Below are 13,432 nucleotides of genomic sequence, written 5' to 3' on the forward strand. Positions count from 1 at the left end.
GGGTTAGTGGCATACTGTTTCGTTGCCATCCAAGCTTGTTCATTGAACAATGTGAAGATCTCGAAACGACCTGGGTTCGATTCCCAGTTACAGCAAACAACCAAATACTTTTTTGCATATTTTTAGCATCCTTTGGACCTGACTCCCGGTCTTTGATTGTGCTCAGCCATACTTTTTCAATCCGCGTTTGTGTGGGAAACTGTGTATATTTACGAATGAGCAGGTTCATATTACACATGTTACGCACCTGGCGCTTGGGACTCCCACAGTTCAAGGGCTATGTAGAGCATTCAAATTGACGCGACGCGTCATGCGTCCTTCCAGTCGATCAGACTTGCCACAGGTACGCAATGTTCCATCAAAATACGTTGGTCTCAAGGTGCTCGACTGCTCGGACCTTCTTGATTGCGGCCTTTTGGCCTACTTGCGGCAACAGCAGGTTTCAATGTGGTCGGCTTGGCGATTTCGCTTCTGGCTGAAAAGCGGATTCTGGATTCAGAGCTATAGGTTCTAACACCCCTGGGCCTGTGGAAGGTCACTTGCAACTCCTGCTCCTGACTTTCCGCCAATCATCATTGACAATGGACAGGTCGCTGTCGCTTCCACTCCTTTCAACAGGAAATGCCATATTCACCTGTTCAGCAGCAACTCTGTCCTACGTCGGCTCGATTTATCTTTTCTCTGCTCATCGCATCGGAAGCCATCCAGCAGCTCAGTATGACAACGAAAAACTGATTCGACATAGACTACGAATGGTCTCTTTTAGCACGCTGACAAGCTTGGTCGGATGCGCCGCCACCATCTGGTCGAAGCTTCCAGCACTAAATGGCGTGAGCAAACGACAAAGGCGACAAGCTCAACTTTATTGACTTTCTGACGCGGTTGCCTCATGTTTGCATTCTCAGACACTCACATTGCGGCGGTCCCTTCGACTCTTAGGCATCCCTCTGCCAGAGGCAAATTTGGAAGCGATTGTCAATGGAGCACGAGAGCACCTTGCTCCAGCCGTGGCATTTCCACTCGGCTTGACTGCACTCATATACTGCGGCCCACTTTATTGTTGCTTCTTGGATCAATCGCTACCATTTCAAAGACAGTTTAGTTTCAAGAGGGATGTCCTATTTCGCTTCAGTCAGCTACAAGGTCTAAGAACTTTCGTTGTGGTACGTTTCGATATTCTATATTCCAAGCGCTTCTAGACTTCTGGGCTGAGACCGGTCAGGTGCACAGGGCCCTCTCACCGAAGAGTTGGTCTTCCGGTCTTGCATCATTGGCGTCTCCTTGTGCAGCGGTTTCAGCAGGATGAGCCTCATCTTTCTCACACCTGCATATTTCTCAATAGGTGGGCCACTATAGTCACCGGATCTGCGGCCGTTAAATGCTCATTTCTCGACTTGGTACGCAGCTCACTTCCATCATGCGTGGGAAAACTACGTCGGCGAGGGCAAAACTCGCAAAGCTCTGAAGCGCTCAGTGCAGCGTGCAAGTGAGTAATAAAGCTTCGTGTTGAATACCAGCCGCTTCTGCTGACGTGCGCACACCCTCAGTCTTTCAAATGCTGTACACCGCCATCTTTGGATGGTATGCGAATACGTTGCTGCTCCGAACAGGCGAGTGAGAACCGCTCTTCGCTTGATTGTAAACAAACCACGCTCAAGACGGTTGTGCTGAACAGAGTCCCTCGCATTGCAGGGAACGTGATTGTGCCATTCCTTTCCCACGTGTTCTGCAATGTGATGGGACTGCCTGACTTATTCCACGCCGAAGAAACGCACCCTCAACGGAAGCTATGTGTGTGCATCATGCTGCTAGGTGCCCTACTGCAAACCTGCGCGCTGATTTCCCCCCTTTCATGCCAGCCATTCGTATGGCGCATCTTGCTGGCATCGCAGCATTTGTCGGCTTTTTTGGTCGCTTGACGCGTCCAACCCTTTTCGGCGGCTCCGCCCTCTGGCAACAATGACGGGATAACATGTCTTCCAGCATACAATAAATTGCTATGAAGTCTATTGCAACACATCAAAGCTGCCTAAAGAGTCCACACAGTAGGTCGGGATTGTCTTTGCATCCGACGCGTCAATTTCAGAACGTTTCGAGATGCCAGTGAGAACCAGCATGGTGTCGATGCCGCCATTGATGCCGAATTGGATGTCGGTATTGAGACGATCACCAACAAAGATGGCCCTCGATTTGTCGAAGTGCGTAACAGCCTCGATGCAGTCAAGCATTGGCTTGTTCGGCTTGCCGATGATGATCGGTGCACGTCCACTCGCGAAGAGGAGCGGGGCGCTGAGTGCTCCTGAGCCCGGCCACGGTCCGCCGCGAGCTGGGAAAGTGGAGTCATCGTTGGTAAGGAGGAAGTGGCATCCACCGCCTGTCTCATTTGCTCTGACGGGGCCATCTGCGCCATCTCTCGTAATGTACTTGAACGCTTTGGCGAGCTTGAGATAATTGATGTGCATGTCGAACCCGCAGAGAACCGCACCGACGCTGTGATCTAGAGACCGTTCAGAGTTGAGCAGGCTGAAGTCCATGGAAGGTAAAAAATGTTTGTCGGCAGGATCCTGCGTTGGATCCGGGGTTCGAGAAAATAAGTATCGTGCAGCGGCTGGAAGTCACTATGGAATTCGGGATACCCACTGTGCCTCCGCAATAGTCCAGCCCTACCGCCTTCAATTCCTCCTCAATACCCTCCATGCCGATAACATAAACTTTGCGGTCTTTTGGAAGGTCAAGCACCTTAGAGATGTACACCGCCGCCGCATATGAAGATGAGAACACCTCGCACTACAGAAGGTAGACATTTCGTCCGAAAGTTATATAAGATGAGAATCAGGCTGGCACGAGAGCCGGTGAGATGGTGGGTTGTGTTTTGCCACGCACCAGTTCGGCTTGAATGGTCAGCTTCTCGAATTTTTTGAGATAGGCCATTCTGCTCTTGCTGGCATTGTTCGTCACAAAGACAACCTGCTTACCACGCTTTCTCAGCTTCGCGAGGACTGACTTTGCGCCTGGAATAAGGTCATCGCCAGACCAGATGACTCCATCGCAGTCTGTAACAGCGAGGTTTGCAGCAGGAGCAACAGATTGCATGCAACATGTCAGCAATCACGTCGCTCTTTAGCAGTACTTCGACAAAGAGAGGCTAACGAACCAAAGAGGAAGGTGTCGTATTTGTCGAGGATGGCGGCATACTGTTCCTGCGAGTCAAGGTACTGATAGGGAGATGGACCTGCCATCGTCTTGCGTTTCCTTTAAACCACGCGCGGGATCCACCGTTGAAAAAGGAAGGTCTTCTCCGGCCAATGTGAGCGAGAGAGGCACGAGCGCTTTGTCCAGGTAGCTAGGGACAGGCTGAGTCGTGGATAAGGCGCATGGTTCAAAAGCAAGGGTCATGGGACCACATCGAACTACTCGTTCTTCAGCCTGTCCACAGATATCTCGAGGTAGAGAATCGGTGCAACCATTGCGAGAGCTCATTGAAGCTCAAGTTCGGGTAGGGTTTAACAAGCACCAGTTCCGTGAGAATCTAATATACGTACTAGTAGGTATATATCGACTTTGACCCTCATGGTGTGGTGAGCTACTGGCTGCTGCCGCCAGCAATCTCCGTCGTGGGGTTGTCAGTCATCGCGTCGGCCGTCCAGTCTCAGCGAGCTCGGAGAGGGTTTGTCAAAAGGGGCTAGCATTCTCTGACATGAGACAAAGCACGCTAATCCGAACCAAGAACCGGGAACACCAGTTGCACTGGCGTGCGTTGAGCCCTGCGAGAGTTTGCGACGAGGCCGAGGAGAGAGAAAGCAGGATGACGTCTTCGCAATCTTGCGACGAGAATCTCGCGCTGCGATGTGCCAGATATGATTGCGCTTCGCCACAGCAGTTGCGCCTGGGCGAAAGAGACGGTGAATTGAACATATGTAGGAAGGAACGACAAGAGAGCCAGCCCAGCCCAGCCTCATCGCCACTTTGACTGCACATGGGCGAGTCGGCGACTCTCAGTTCAAACGAACAAGGCACAGAGATTTGTTGATCGTTGCGAGAACGTGAGACTTAGTAGAGACTCGTGTACGTTCTGCCGGCTGATTTGTGTCCTGCTGATCTCCCTTACAAAATAAGATGTACCAGCCAAGTGCACGATGGCCGTGGCGGTCACGGCGATGGCCGAGGCGCGACCTTCGCACCTCGCACCTTGCTTGTTCTCCCCACTTTCCTTCGCCCATCGTATCTATGTGACATCTTCTCTTTCTCGCACTTTCTTGCTTCCCTCGACGCAGACGGCTATTCCGCACACAGAACTGCAAAAGTGCAAACTCCACCGTCCCAAGCCAGCGGCACACAGCCTTTCTGAATCTCGCAGTGCGTTTGCTTGCACCATTGCTATGTTAAAATCACTATACCCCTCGAATTCATTTCCTGTTCACCAGCCCATGAAGCCGCCTTCACAGCAACGGCCCTCAAGCGGCATGCACCCAAAAGCATTGCCAAGTTCTACCCACGCACCCTAGCGGGAGCAATGCAAAAGCTCCATACGTCTCCAATCTGCATCCAGCACAAAGGAAGTCCATAGTTGTCTGCACGTTTCACTTCCTAGCCAAAAAGGCGACAGTCAATGCACTAGTTACAAAATGCGCTTCCCATTTCTCCTTGCCACCGTTTTCTTCAGTGCTGTTCACGCAAGCGCCATCGCTGCAGAAGGAAGCCCTGATGGCGCTTTAGCCGCTCCAGAACGCCTTGATCGCAAGCTAGATCCTATGGACATCAACTTTAGTCATTAGCCACTAACTCTTGGCAAACCCCGCGTATTTGGTAAGCGCATGCTTCCATCCTAAGTAGGAGGCCACCGCGGGATGGCAATGGGGACGGCGCTGGAGGTGGAGGCGGATGGGGCATGACTCCGGCTCGAACTCGAGCTCCAGATCCAGGGAGCATGGGTGGGTTCCTTGTTCTGTTTCATGCGAGGTGCCTTCAAGCCACCACCGTCTTCTCCGATACGGCTTTCACGTCAGGAGCAGCTCATCGAGTGAGTCCATATTGCACCAGTATTGGCCTGCCTCATCGCCTGCTACATCTCTCCGATTGCTGATTTCATTTTGTCCCCTCCTTTCAGCATCGAGGCCAATGCTTCTTCAAGCAATAACATCTCCCGGCCCACCTCTCGTACAAGCATCATCCCGACATCCTCGCGCACATCCCTCGCAGTTCATCAGCTGCCACATTCACTGAGCCAGTCACCCGATCCTCCATCGTCGCCCTCAGCTCTCAGCCTCCCGTCTCACCGTCGCTTTCCACCGCCTATTCTACGCAGACTAATCAAGTGATCATCGTTTGCCCCATCGCCACGGCCATTGCCGCGGCTCCCACCACGAGACTCAATAATCCATCCGAGTCTCGCATCCCCTGCAAGCACAACCCGTGTGCAGCACTAGATGGTCGCCCTTCTGACTTCGTACATTGCCATCCTCCTTGCTGCATCATCGCTCTCATAAGAGCCAAATGGCTTTCTAATGCATGCACTCCGGCTCCTACACGGCTGCTCCTTTCCTTCCAACATGCATTATTGCCCAGGCTAAAAATGGTCGTCCACAATTGCTCCTTTTACAAATGTGCTATCATAAGCAACAAGACCGAATATTGTTTTTAGGGAGCGTACAGAATTTTTCTTACATGCGCGCCATGTAAAGGTGGTGCACTTGAATCTACCTATTGGATCGGACCCAGGAGAATGGCATCAACTTGCTCGCCGACTGCCATTTGATCCGGTTGGCCAAGGGACGGTGGGGGTAGACATAACAAACCATTCGCTGTGGCCATCGAGTGCATACCGCTGATGATAGTTCATGAATAGCTTGTCAGCCGGCGATCAGGGCATCAAGAGGGTACTGACGCTCACCTGCTCCTCTGCTGGCCTGTGCTGCTCGCATAGAGCTGGCCAGCTGAATCTGTGCTGATGCAAACGCGATGGAATTCAGGACGTGGATCTAGCTTGACGGGCTGCCTGAGCTTAACCCGAACGCGTGCCATGCACCATGGATTGGGCGGAGCTTGTGTGTCTTGCGTTCTGCCGAACAATCGCGGTGCTGTGACCGGAGGATAGCCGGCCATCTTTCGCAGTGCTGGCACAACAAACACAAAAAAGCAGACCAGTGCCGAGGCTGGGTTTCCAGGAAGCGCAAAAAAGGAGCACGCCTTCGCATTCGGCTTGTTCACCACTGTCGCAAATGTTGTGGGCTTGCCCGGTTTCATAGACACTCGGCCGAAGTGGATTTTTGCGTCAAGGTCGCGCTCGAGAATGGCTTTGAGGAGATCGCTTTCACCCATCGACGTGCCACCAGTACTGACAATAACATCCGCTCTTATCATTCCCTCTTTAAGCTTTGCAATGGTCTTGGCACGGTCATCCTCGACGATTCCCAAATCGATGAATTCGCAGCCTTGACCTTCGATCGCTGCCCTCAAGCCAGGCCTGTTGGAGTCAATAACTTTGAGACATCTGTTGTTCACATCATCGCTAGCCGGTGTTTGCGCGTGCAGCTCCACCAATTCGTTTCCAGTTGACAACACAGCTACGACTGGTTTGCGATATGTCTTGACGTACCGCCGTCCAACAAAAGCAAGGGTGCCGATCTCTCCTCCTAGTATCGAGAGTACGGCTCCTCTTGTTAGAGCAACCTGACCCTGCTTGAGATCGGAGCCAGCCGCTCGAACGTGGTCACCTCGTCGCGGCAAACGAAGAATGCTGACTACAGACTCCTCACCCTTGCTGGCGTTCTGCGTATCAAGAATGGCTGTGTCTTCAACCATGACCATAGCATTCGTACTGGGCGGCAAGCCTTGGCCCGTATTGATACGATAGACTGGTGCATGGATGTCATCTGAGACGGCACTAGTCGGAAGCACAACAAAGGTACCCATGTTCACCTTGTCTGCGTCTACCGCATATCCGTCGACATTGCTGGTAGCCACAGGCGGCAAATCGGAGCTAGCTCGGACGTCCTCGGCCAGGATGTGGCCAGCTAATGCCGAGTCGACGGGTAACTCAAGTACTTCTTCTAGACACTGCGTATGCGAATCGATGAGGTGCAATGCTTTGTCGAGAGGTACCATAGGATATGGACTTGTTCTCTTACGCCCCGATGGTCCTGCGTCAGGATCCGCGGTCATGTAAGACAAAGGCTCGGTGCTGTGGGCGGGCTGATGGTCAGGCCTACAGCAGGAGCAAGCTAATTTGTCGTTCATGAAGCCGCCTTGAGAGACTGCCTGTGCTTTGTCGCTGGGCTCGGGACGGGCCAGATAGCCTTGCATCGACTTATGGGTCTGAGAGACATCCTTGTTCGCCATCAGCTTGAGAGCGTGCAGTAAGACAGGCGTTTCAGCAGGAAGAAGCACTTCAATGCACTCTTTGACCGCTTTCGGGCTCCCCGGAAGACAGATGATGAGCGTATTGCCAGTACTTCTAGTGCGAATGCCAGAGATGCCTCTTGAGAGGGATGCCAAGGGTGTCTTGCCCAAGGAATGTGCTGTGAGCGCGTGAGTTAAGGCCGGGGTGGGTCTATCAATCAGAGGAGCGATTGCCTGTTCGAAGGGTGCACCAAACAAGGCATTTAGGACAAAGGAAGCTAGCCGTCAAACGCTGAAATCCAAGCCAAAGCTCACTTCGGGGGTATTGTCCCTAGGGCTGAAGCCAGTACCGCCGCTCGTTATGACGAGGTCCACGCGCTGCTCATCGCAACATGCCAGAACCACCGCTGAGATGACATTCGTGTCGTCTGAAGCGACATACTGTCTGTCGACTCGTATCTGGCCATTAGAAGCGAGTTCTAGCTCGGAGCGCAGAAGCGGTCCGGACCTATCAAACGAAGAGTCTCTGGCCGCAGTGTCAGAAACTGGAAAGACATTCGTCCGTATATACAGCACATCATCATTCCCACTTGAGCATTCAGCTCTCGATTGAAACAGTAAGCCAAGAACCGTACTCACCCGTAATCACAGCCGCCGTAAAGATGTCCATTGCTGGTTGCCTCAAGCAGGCGCTTGTTGTCTGGGAAGAGGGGTAGCGAAGCGGGCAACTGCCTGAATGATTCCTTTGAAGAATACTGCACATGTCCTGGATTTCTCTCTGCCAGGGTTGTCAAACGACAAGTCAACAAATCTGGCGAATCAACAGTTACAGTGACCGGCCATGGGGCGATTGGGATGATCTTGCGATTTCGCCGTCAGAAGTCGAAGCAGAGCGTCTGCTGGTTATCATTCACCAGGCCGATGTAGCCACGCTATCCTACAGTGTGGACGCCAAAACGAGATATTCCATCTCATACATTACCCAGTACGAACAACTTGAACTTGATGGAAGAGGTCATATACGACGAGGGTAAATGCAGCTGAACAACGAAATAATAGTGTTTTGTGACTTGTGCCGGCAAGAGCACTATTTACATAATAGTTGACATCCTGCGGCCCCTCCCCCCGCGGGCGGCGCTATCTCTGTCTCATCCGTGTCTGCCGACCTGATTATTGAAGACGTCACATCTTTTGTACTCCACTTTCAAACCTGGAGGCTGGAATCAATGGCGCTTGGCTATAGTCCAAGTCTATCATGTCAAACGAGTCAAGCTGACGAATCGCGTAGATCTGGAACAGCAGGCGCAACCAATCGTGACGACAACCATGTCTCGTTCGCTCCGCACACGACCTCAAACGCTATACCAACAGAATGAATCCGTTGACGATCAAGGGCGTCTGCTCGCGGTCTCTAGCACCGGGGGTATGCCTGATGCGCAATACGGGGCCCAGAATGCGGCACAAAGAAATATCAGCAAGTCTGCAGCACGCAGCTCGGGCAACGAAGGCTCCAACGCACCTGCATTGGCTCCCAGCGGTCCCAGGTCCAAAGTCAGCTCGAATCTGAAGAAGCGCCTGTCGATGCGATACAAAGATGGAGCCGATCCGCTTCAAGGTCACATATATCGGATGGCTACTGCCTCGGACGTTCCGCAAGTACCCAGCATTCCTACGACCTTCTTGCACCATGGGAAGGGTGGAACACCTTTGGCTCCGCATCAGGAGGACATGATGAACGCAGCCATGTCGATCCCAGGCTTCTCTCTCGGGCAGGGCCACCGCTTCCTTCCAGTGGTGGGTGCGACTGTAGAACAAGGGGGCGTAAAGGTATCAACAGATCCCGCACCTTTCGGTGGCCCTCCAAGCGGCGCCTTGCTAGTCTCGTCACAGCGCAACTTCCACCCTGTCGATCCGCAACATGTACCCGGTCAATTCAGTCGCGCCCACGCCACCTCTTCGGCCGGGGGAGATGCAGCTGGTGCCGATCTCCATTTTATTGGGAGCGAACGATTCGATCCACAGACATGTAAGCAATACTTACCCGTGATGAGAGTCGGCGAGTAACGTCACGACTAATACAGACTGCGCATCACCGGCGTGCGCCGTGTTTAGACCTCCGCGCTCTTGCAGCAGACAACGGCCCAGATACAGATGGGTCCGTTCAACAAGGGCGTGACGCACTGCTTAAACTCAAGGAGCATGCAAAGGCCGACCTAAGGCGGCAAGTTTTTGCCAACTACGGTGATTTCATCAGCATCAGTAAAGAGGTAGCAGGCCTCGAGAACGACACGTTGGAGTTGAAGGAGCTACTTCGCGAATGGGCAGCTTTACCTGCCTCACTAGACTCCAATGAATCATTGATGCAGCACAGCGGTGGGATTGGGAGCGTTGGTGCACTCTCAGCCGGATTCACTTGTTCGTCCAGAAGCTGAGATCCGCAAGCCAGTGACTGGTTAACTTATGCTCACCCGCCTCGCAGCTTTGTCTTCAGCCGCTGTCGGCTCACGCCTCAGTGCTCGCAACAGTATACAAGACCTCTCACAGGTCTATAAAGCACAAATTCAAGCTTTGTGGGAGAATGTTGAGGGCTCGCAAAGATTTGTCTCCCATGCACCAGGACGACACCTGATAGCGGAGGCGCCGAACTTTATAGAGATGAACAGTGCGACCTATCGTCCCAAACAGCCGGTATCATTACTTCTGCTAGACGACCTGCTTCTCGTGGCGACGCGCAAGCGTAAACAAATGAGCACCAAAGTGCAGCTATCGGCAGACCGTTGCTTTAATTTAGGGGAGATAGTAGTCATCGACCTCAAAGATGCGTCCGATCTCAGCAACGCCATCAAGATCAAGCGGGGAAAGGAAGTATATGTATACCGCACTGAGCGACTTGAGGAGAAGAAGTCATTGTTGAGCTCATTCAGAAGAGTCGCCGAGGAACTTGCAGTCAAACGCCGGCAACAAGCAAACGAGTCCTCTAACAAAATTCGGGACTCGCTCTCGGGGCAAGATCTTGACGACCAAGACCCCGACAATATGCAGGCGTGTGAGAAACGCGTCTTCGAATGGTCGGATGAGCTCGCTGTGTCAATCGCACTCAGACAATGGGAGGAGGCGGTTTCTTTGGTCGAAAAGGGTGAGAAAGTTCCTGAATCGCATGCCGTGCCATACTTACAACAGCAACATACGCATTGCAGGTAACGAGATGCTCGCTGCTTGCGCAAAGGGAGATTTGTTGCATGCACAGATCGGGGCGAGACTACAACAACACGCAACATCGCTGAAGGCTGCTCTCTGTCTGGCACTGTCTAGCCCCGTTCTGAAGAAAGCCAGCGTTGTGCGGTTCGTGTCGTACATGTTGCGCCTAGACCAAGGGGAGACAGCGCGCGAGCTATTTCTCAATTCAAGATCAGAACTTCTGAAGCGACGCTGCCGACAGATTCGATTCGAGGGGGACGTAGGTCTCTACATTTCAGAGCTTGCGTTGGTACATTTCACGATCGTCAAAAATACCAGCGAGTGGTACATGAGCGCGTTCAAAGACAACAGGATGGCATCAGGTGAGCCATCCATTATGCATGAGCTTTTACCAGCATGGAGTGCATTCCACTCACCCCATGCAATATCGCAGGTTTTATTAAGTGGGCAACAGCGCAAATCGGCTTGTACGCGGACACTTTCCGCAAACAGGTGTACGACGCAGATCATGGGGCGGACAAGGATCCGAGGGTCGTTGCTGAGGCTGTGGAGATCAGTCAAAGGAGTGCATCTCAACTGAAAGAGGTCGGTCTCGACTTCGGCTTCTTACTAGAGTAAGTGTCGATATCGTGTTCTTTCGAAGGAGGAATTGACCAGCTTTTCCCTAGTGAGCTCTTGAAGCCACCAGTAAAATGAATGTGTATTTTGCTTTGTTTCATGTGGCGCCAGAGTGAGGCTCCCTTCGCGGAATCTGTAAAAACTGATCTGCGTCATTTTGCTCATCGGCCGTACGATTCTTGATTGTCCTTGGGCTTGAATTAGGAATCTTTATCATTTGGCCCCGAGTGCCGGTGATATATATAAGCGCTGCGGGCGCACACAGCTGACAATGTGTACAATCACCCAACAGAGTGAGAGCATAAGAGGCTGCTGGCAGGTCCGTCTTTCTCGCATCACTCTCGAGTCAGGATGGAAAGTAGTGATTGCTGCGGTGCGTAAAACCCAACAGCCGCGCGTGCTCCTCAACTACGAGGAGTCGCTATCGGCTCGGTGGCTCTCGTTGCCATGGGCTGAGGTAAGATCGGTCTCGCCCGCTGAGACCTGTGAGTGTCAACCGGTCGTACATATCGATAAGCCGGGAGCCTACGTGTGCGGCATTTGCCGAGTCATCAATCGCGCCATGATGATTAGTGCTTATGGGATGCGTCAGATCCTAGGCGCCGGTGTAATGTGTCAAGGAACCATCAAAAATGGCCCGGTCGACTCCAATGACCACTGCGTCAAATGGCCTCCAGCTTGGCATGCTTAGACCATGTAATTGACAATCTAGCGTTGAGCTGCAGGCCCACAAAGCTTCACCATCTGCAACCCAACATTGTACAGGACTACGTCAGAAATCGGCTTCGTAACAACCGCAGGCGACAAGTGCTTGTATACACGCAAGCCCAATGCCGGTGGCTTCTCCCTCATTTTCGTACTCATTTACGCTGGTAATATCTTGCGCTATGAAAGCTTGCGCAGTGGGGTTTGAGTAAGCAACAAAAGCCGATGCATGGATGCTCTGATATTTTCCCCCAGGCACAAGAGTGCAAAAGGGAATGTAAAACAAACATTGTTTCTGGTATGACCGAGGCAGGCTGCAGACGCGCGAAATGAAGCACCCACTACCACATTTGAAGAATGTGGTGCGGATGATATAACATCGAAACGACAGTTGATTCCACCAAACTGTGCGAATGTTCTCAATTTTGGGAGCCTCAAGAGTATTGGGGTCAATTTAGGGGCCTAACAGTCCCAGGTTATTGCCTCAATCCGTATATTGCATTTGTGAACCTGGCCGCGCACGAAATGGTGTTGTGGCGCGATATGCTTCGTCTTGTGATGATGGTCAGGATTGATCTGGATACTGCGAGCACCTGAACTATCGGAGCAGAGAGTCGGAACGTCAGGCAAGTAGTGCAAGAGCACACCGTTGAAAGTGTAGCTGATAGTGTTGGGTCCCGCGCCCATTTTCATCACTACTATCCTGAGCTGCTCGCTTTGCTATTTTACCACAGCCTGCACCAATACTAGCTCGTAAATCGTCGCCGACAAAGCCACAAAGCCACAAATACATATATATATATATTGGCTTCCCCGCTTGACAATGCCACAGAGACTTACAGCCTTGAAAACCAACTGAACGATACACTATTACCAAGGAGCCCATCGTAGGCCGAGGCTTGCTGGAATCCCTTGCCCAGTCACCACCAGTACAAGCAAGTAGACGAGGTATGTTCTCAAAATTAGAGGCACAGTGTGAAGTGGCTGATTTCATGGTTTTGAGGTAGGCCAAAACCATGAAAGCAACTTCAAGTAACCACTATCGGGATTGCTTCCAAAGTGACTACGTTGATGACTGTATGAAGGAGGATCTCGGGACACTCCTGCGCGCGACCCAGAGAAGAGTTTCGACTACAGAAACGTAAAAGCAGATTTCGTCCGCTGAGGCTTTTCCTAATTTACGGGAGGGCTTTGACACAAGAGCAGCAGCAACGCGAACGCGCGAGCCAACAAAGCGAAGCAGGTCGAAGCAGCGCAGTCCATAGCCACCATCGAACGTTATGGACGGATGGAGAACAGGGGCCAAGCTACAATAGGTGCACGTGGAAGTTAGTGCCTTGTGGATAAATAAGTAGCCAAACGCAGCATCAAGAGTTCGTGTGGCGTAGAGAACAATAAGCAGTCAGAGCATCCTCTCTGGATCCAATGAGACATCCGTTCATGAGGATTCTGAAAGCTATGTCAACGATTATGTAGTCAACACCGTCAAAGTGAACGATATGGTGACCTCTAACACCAAGCCCTGAGCGTGCTATCGCGATTGCCGTTGGACGATCATCATTTTGATGATGAA

At 52.0% G+C, this 13,432-nt stretch overlaps 5 protein-coding genes across 5 annotated transcripts; 3 read left to right on the forward strand and 2 right to left on the reverse strand.

Annotated features, from left to right (window-relative positions):
- Positions 1-581: 581 nt before the first annotated feature.
- On the forward strand, positions 582-1,963 carry K437DRAFT_228788 (uncharacterized protein; the record flags this gene model as incomplete). Its single annotated transcript, XM_013385140.1, has 7 exons — positions 582-830; positions 906-1,163; positions 1,231-1,342; positions 1,406-1,486; positions 1,548-1,614; positions 1,676-1,791; positions 1,860-1,963. The coding sequence occupies 7 exons, from the start codon at positions 582-584 to the stop codon at positions 1,961-1,963; spliced, it is 987 nt and encodes a 328-aa protein (XP_013240594.1).
- Positions 1,964-1,972: 9 nt separating this feature from the next.
- K437DRAFT_259524 (2-phosphoglycolate phosphatase) lies at positions 1,973-3,365 on the reverse strand. The gene is made up of 4 exons (XM_013385141.1): positions 3,155-3,365; positions 2,884-3,053; positions 2,641-2,787; positions 1,973-2,564 (listed from the first exon to the last, which is right to left on the reverse strand). The coding sequence occupies exons 1-4, from the start codon at positions 3,237-3,239 to the stop codon at positions 2,007-2,009; spliced, it is 960 nt and encodes a 319-aa protein (XP_013240595.1). The 5' UTR covers positions 3,240-3,365; the 3' UTR covers positions 1,973-2,006.
- A 688-nt stretch (positions 3,366-4,053) lies between these two features.
- K437DRAFT_29769 (uncharacterized protein) lies at positions 4,054-4,729 on the forward strand. Its single transcript, XM_013385138.1, has one exon. It carries the CDS (start codon positions 4,137-4,139, stop codon positions 4,503-4,505), a length of 369 nt encoding a protein of 122 aa, XP_013240592.1. The 5' UTR covers positions 4,054-4,136; the 3' UTR covers positions 4,506-4,729.
- An 867-nt stretch (positions 4,730-5,596) lies between these two features.
- On the reverse strand, positions 5,597-8,372 carry K437DRAFT_259526 (uncharacterized protein). The gene is made up of 4 exons (XM_013385142.1): positions 7,978-8,372; positions 7,654-7,883; positions 5,891-7,572; positions 5,597-5,824 (listed from the first exon to the last, which is right to left on the reverse strand). The coding sequence occupies exons 1-4, from the start codon at positions 8,006-8,008 to the stop codon at positions 5,701-5,703; spliced, it is 2,067 nt and encodes a 688-aa protein (XP_013240596.1). The 5' UTR covers positions 8,009-8,372; the 3' UTR covers positions 5,597-5,700.
- Positions 8,373-8,559: 187 nt separating this feature from the next.
- Positions 8,560-11,272, forward strand: K437DRAFT_259527 (uncharacterized protein). The gene is made up of 5 exons (XM_013385143.1): positions 8,560-9,364; positions 9,451-9,753; positions 9,818-10,474; positions 10,536-10,898; positions 10,970-11,272. Exons 1-5 carry the CDS (start codon positions 8,665-8,667, stop codon positions 11,152-11,154), a joined length of 2,208 nt encoding a protein of 735 aa, XP_013240597.1. The 5' UTR covers positions 8,560-8,664; the 3' UTR covers positions 11,155-11,272.
- The last annotated feature ends 2,160 nt before the right edge of the window (positions 11,273-13,432 follow it).

Source organism: Tilletiaria anomala, assembly GCF_000711695.1.
Source record: "Tilletiaria anomala UBC 951 chromosome Unknown K437scaffold_124, whole genome shotgun sequence".
In the NCBI taxonomy this organism is placed as follows: domain Eukaryota; kingdom Fungi; phylum Basidiomycota; class Exobasidiomycetes; order Georgefischeriales; family Tilletiariaceae; genus Tilletiaria; species Tilletiaria anomala.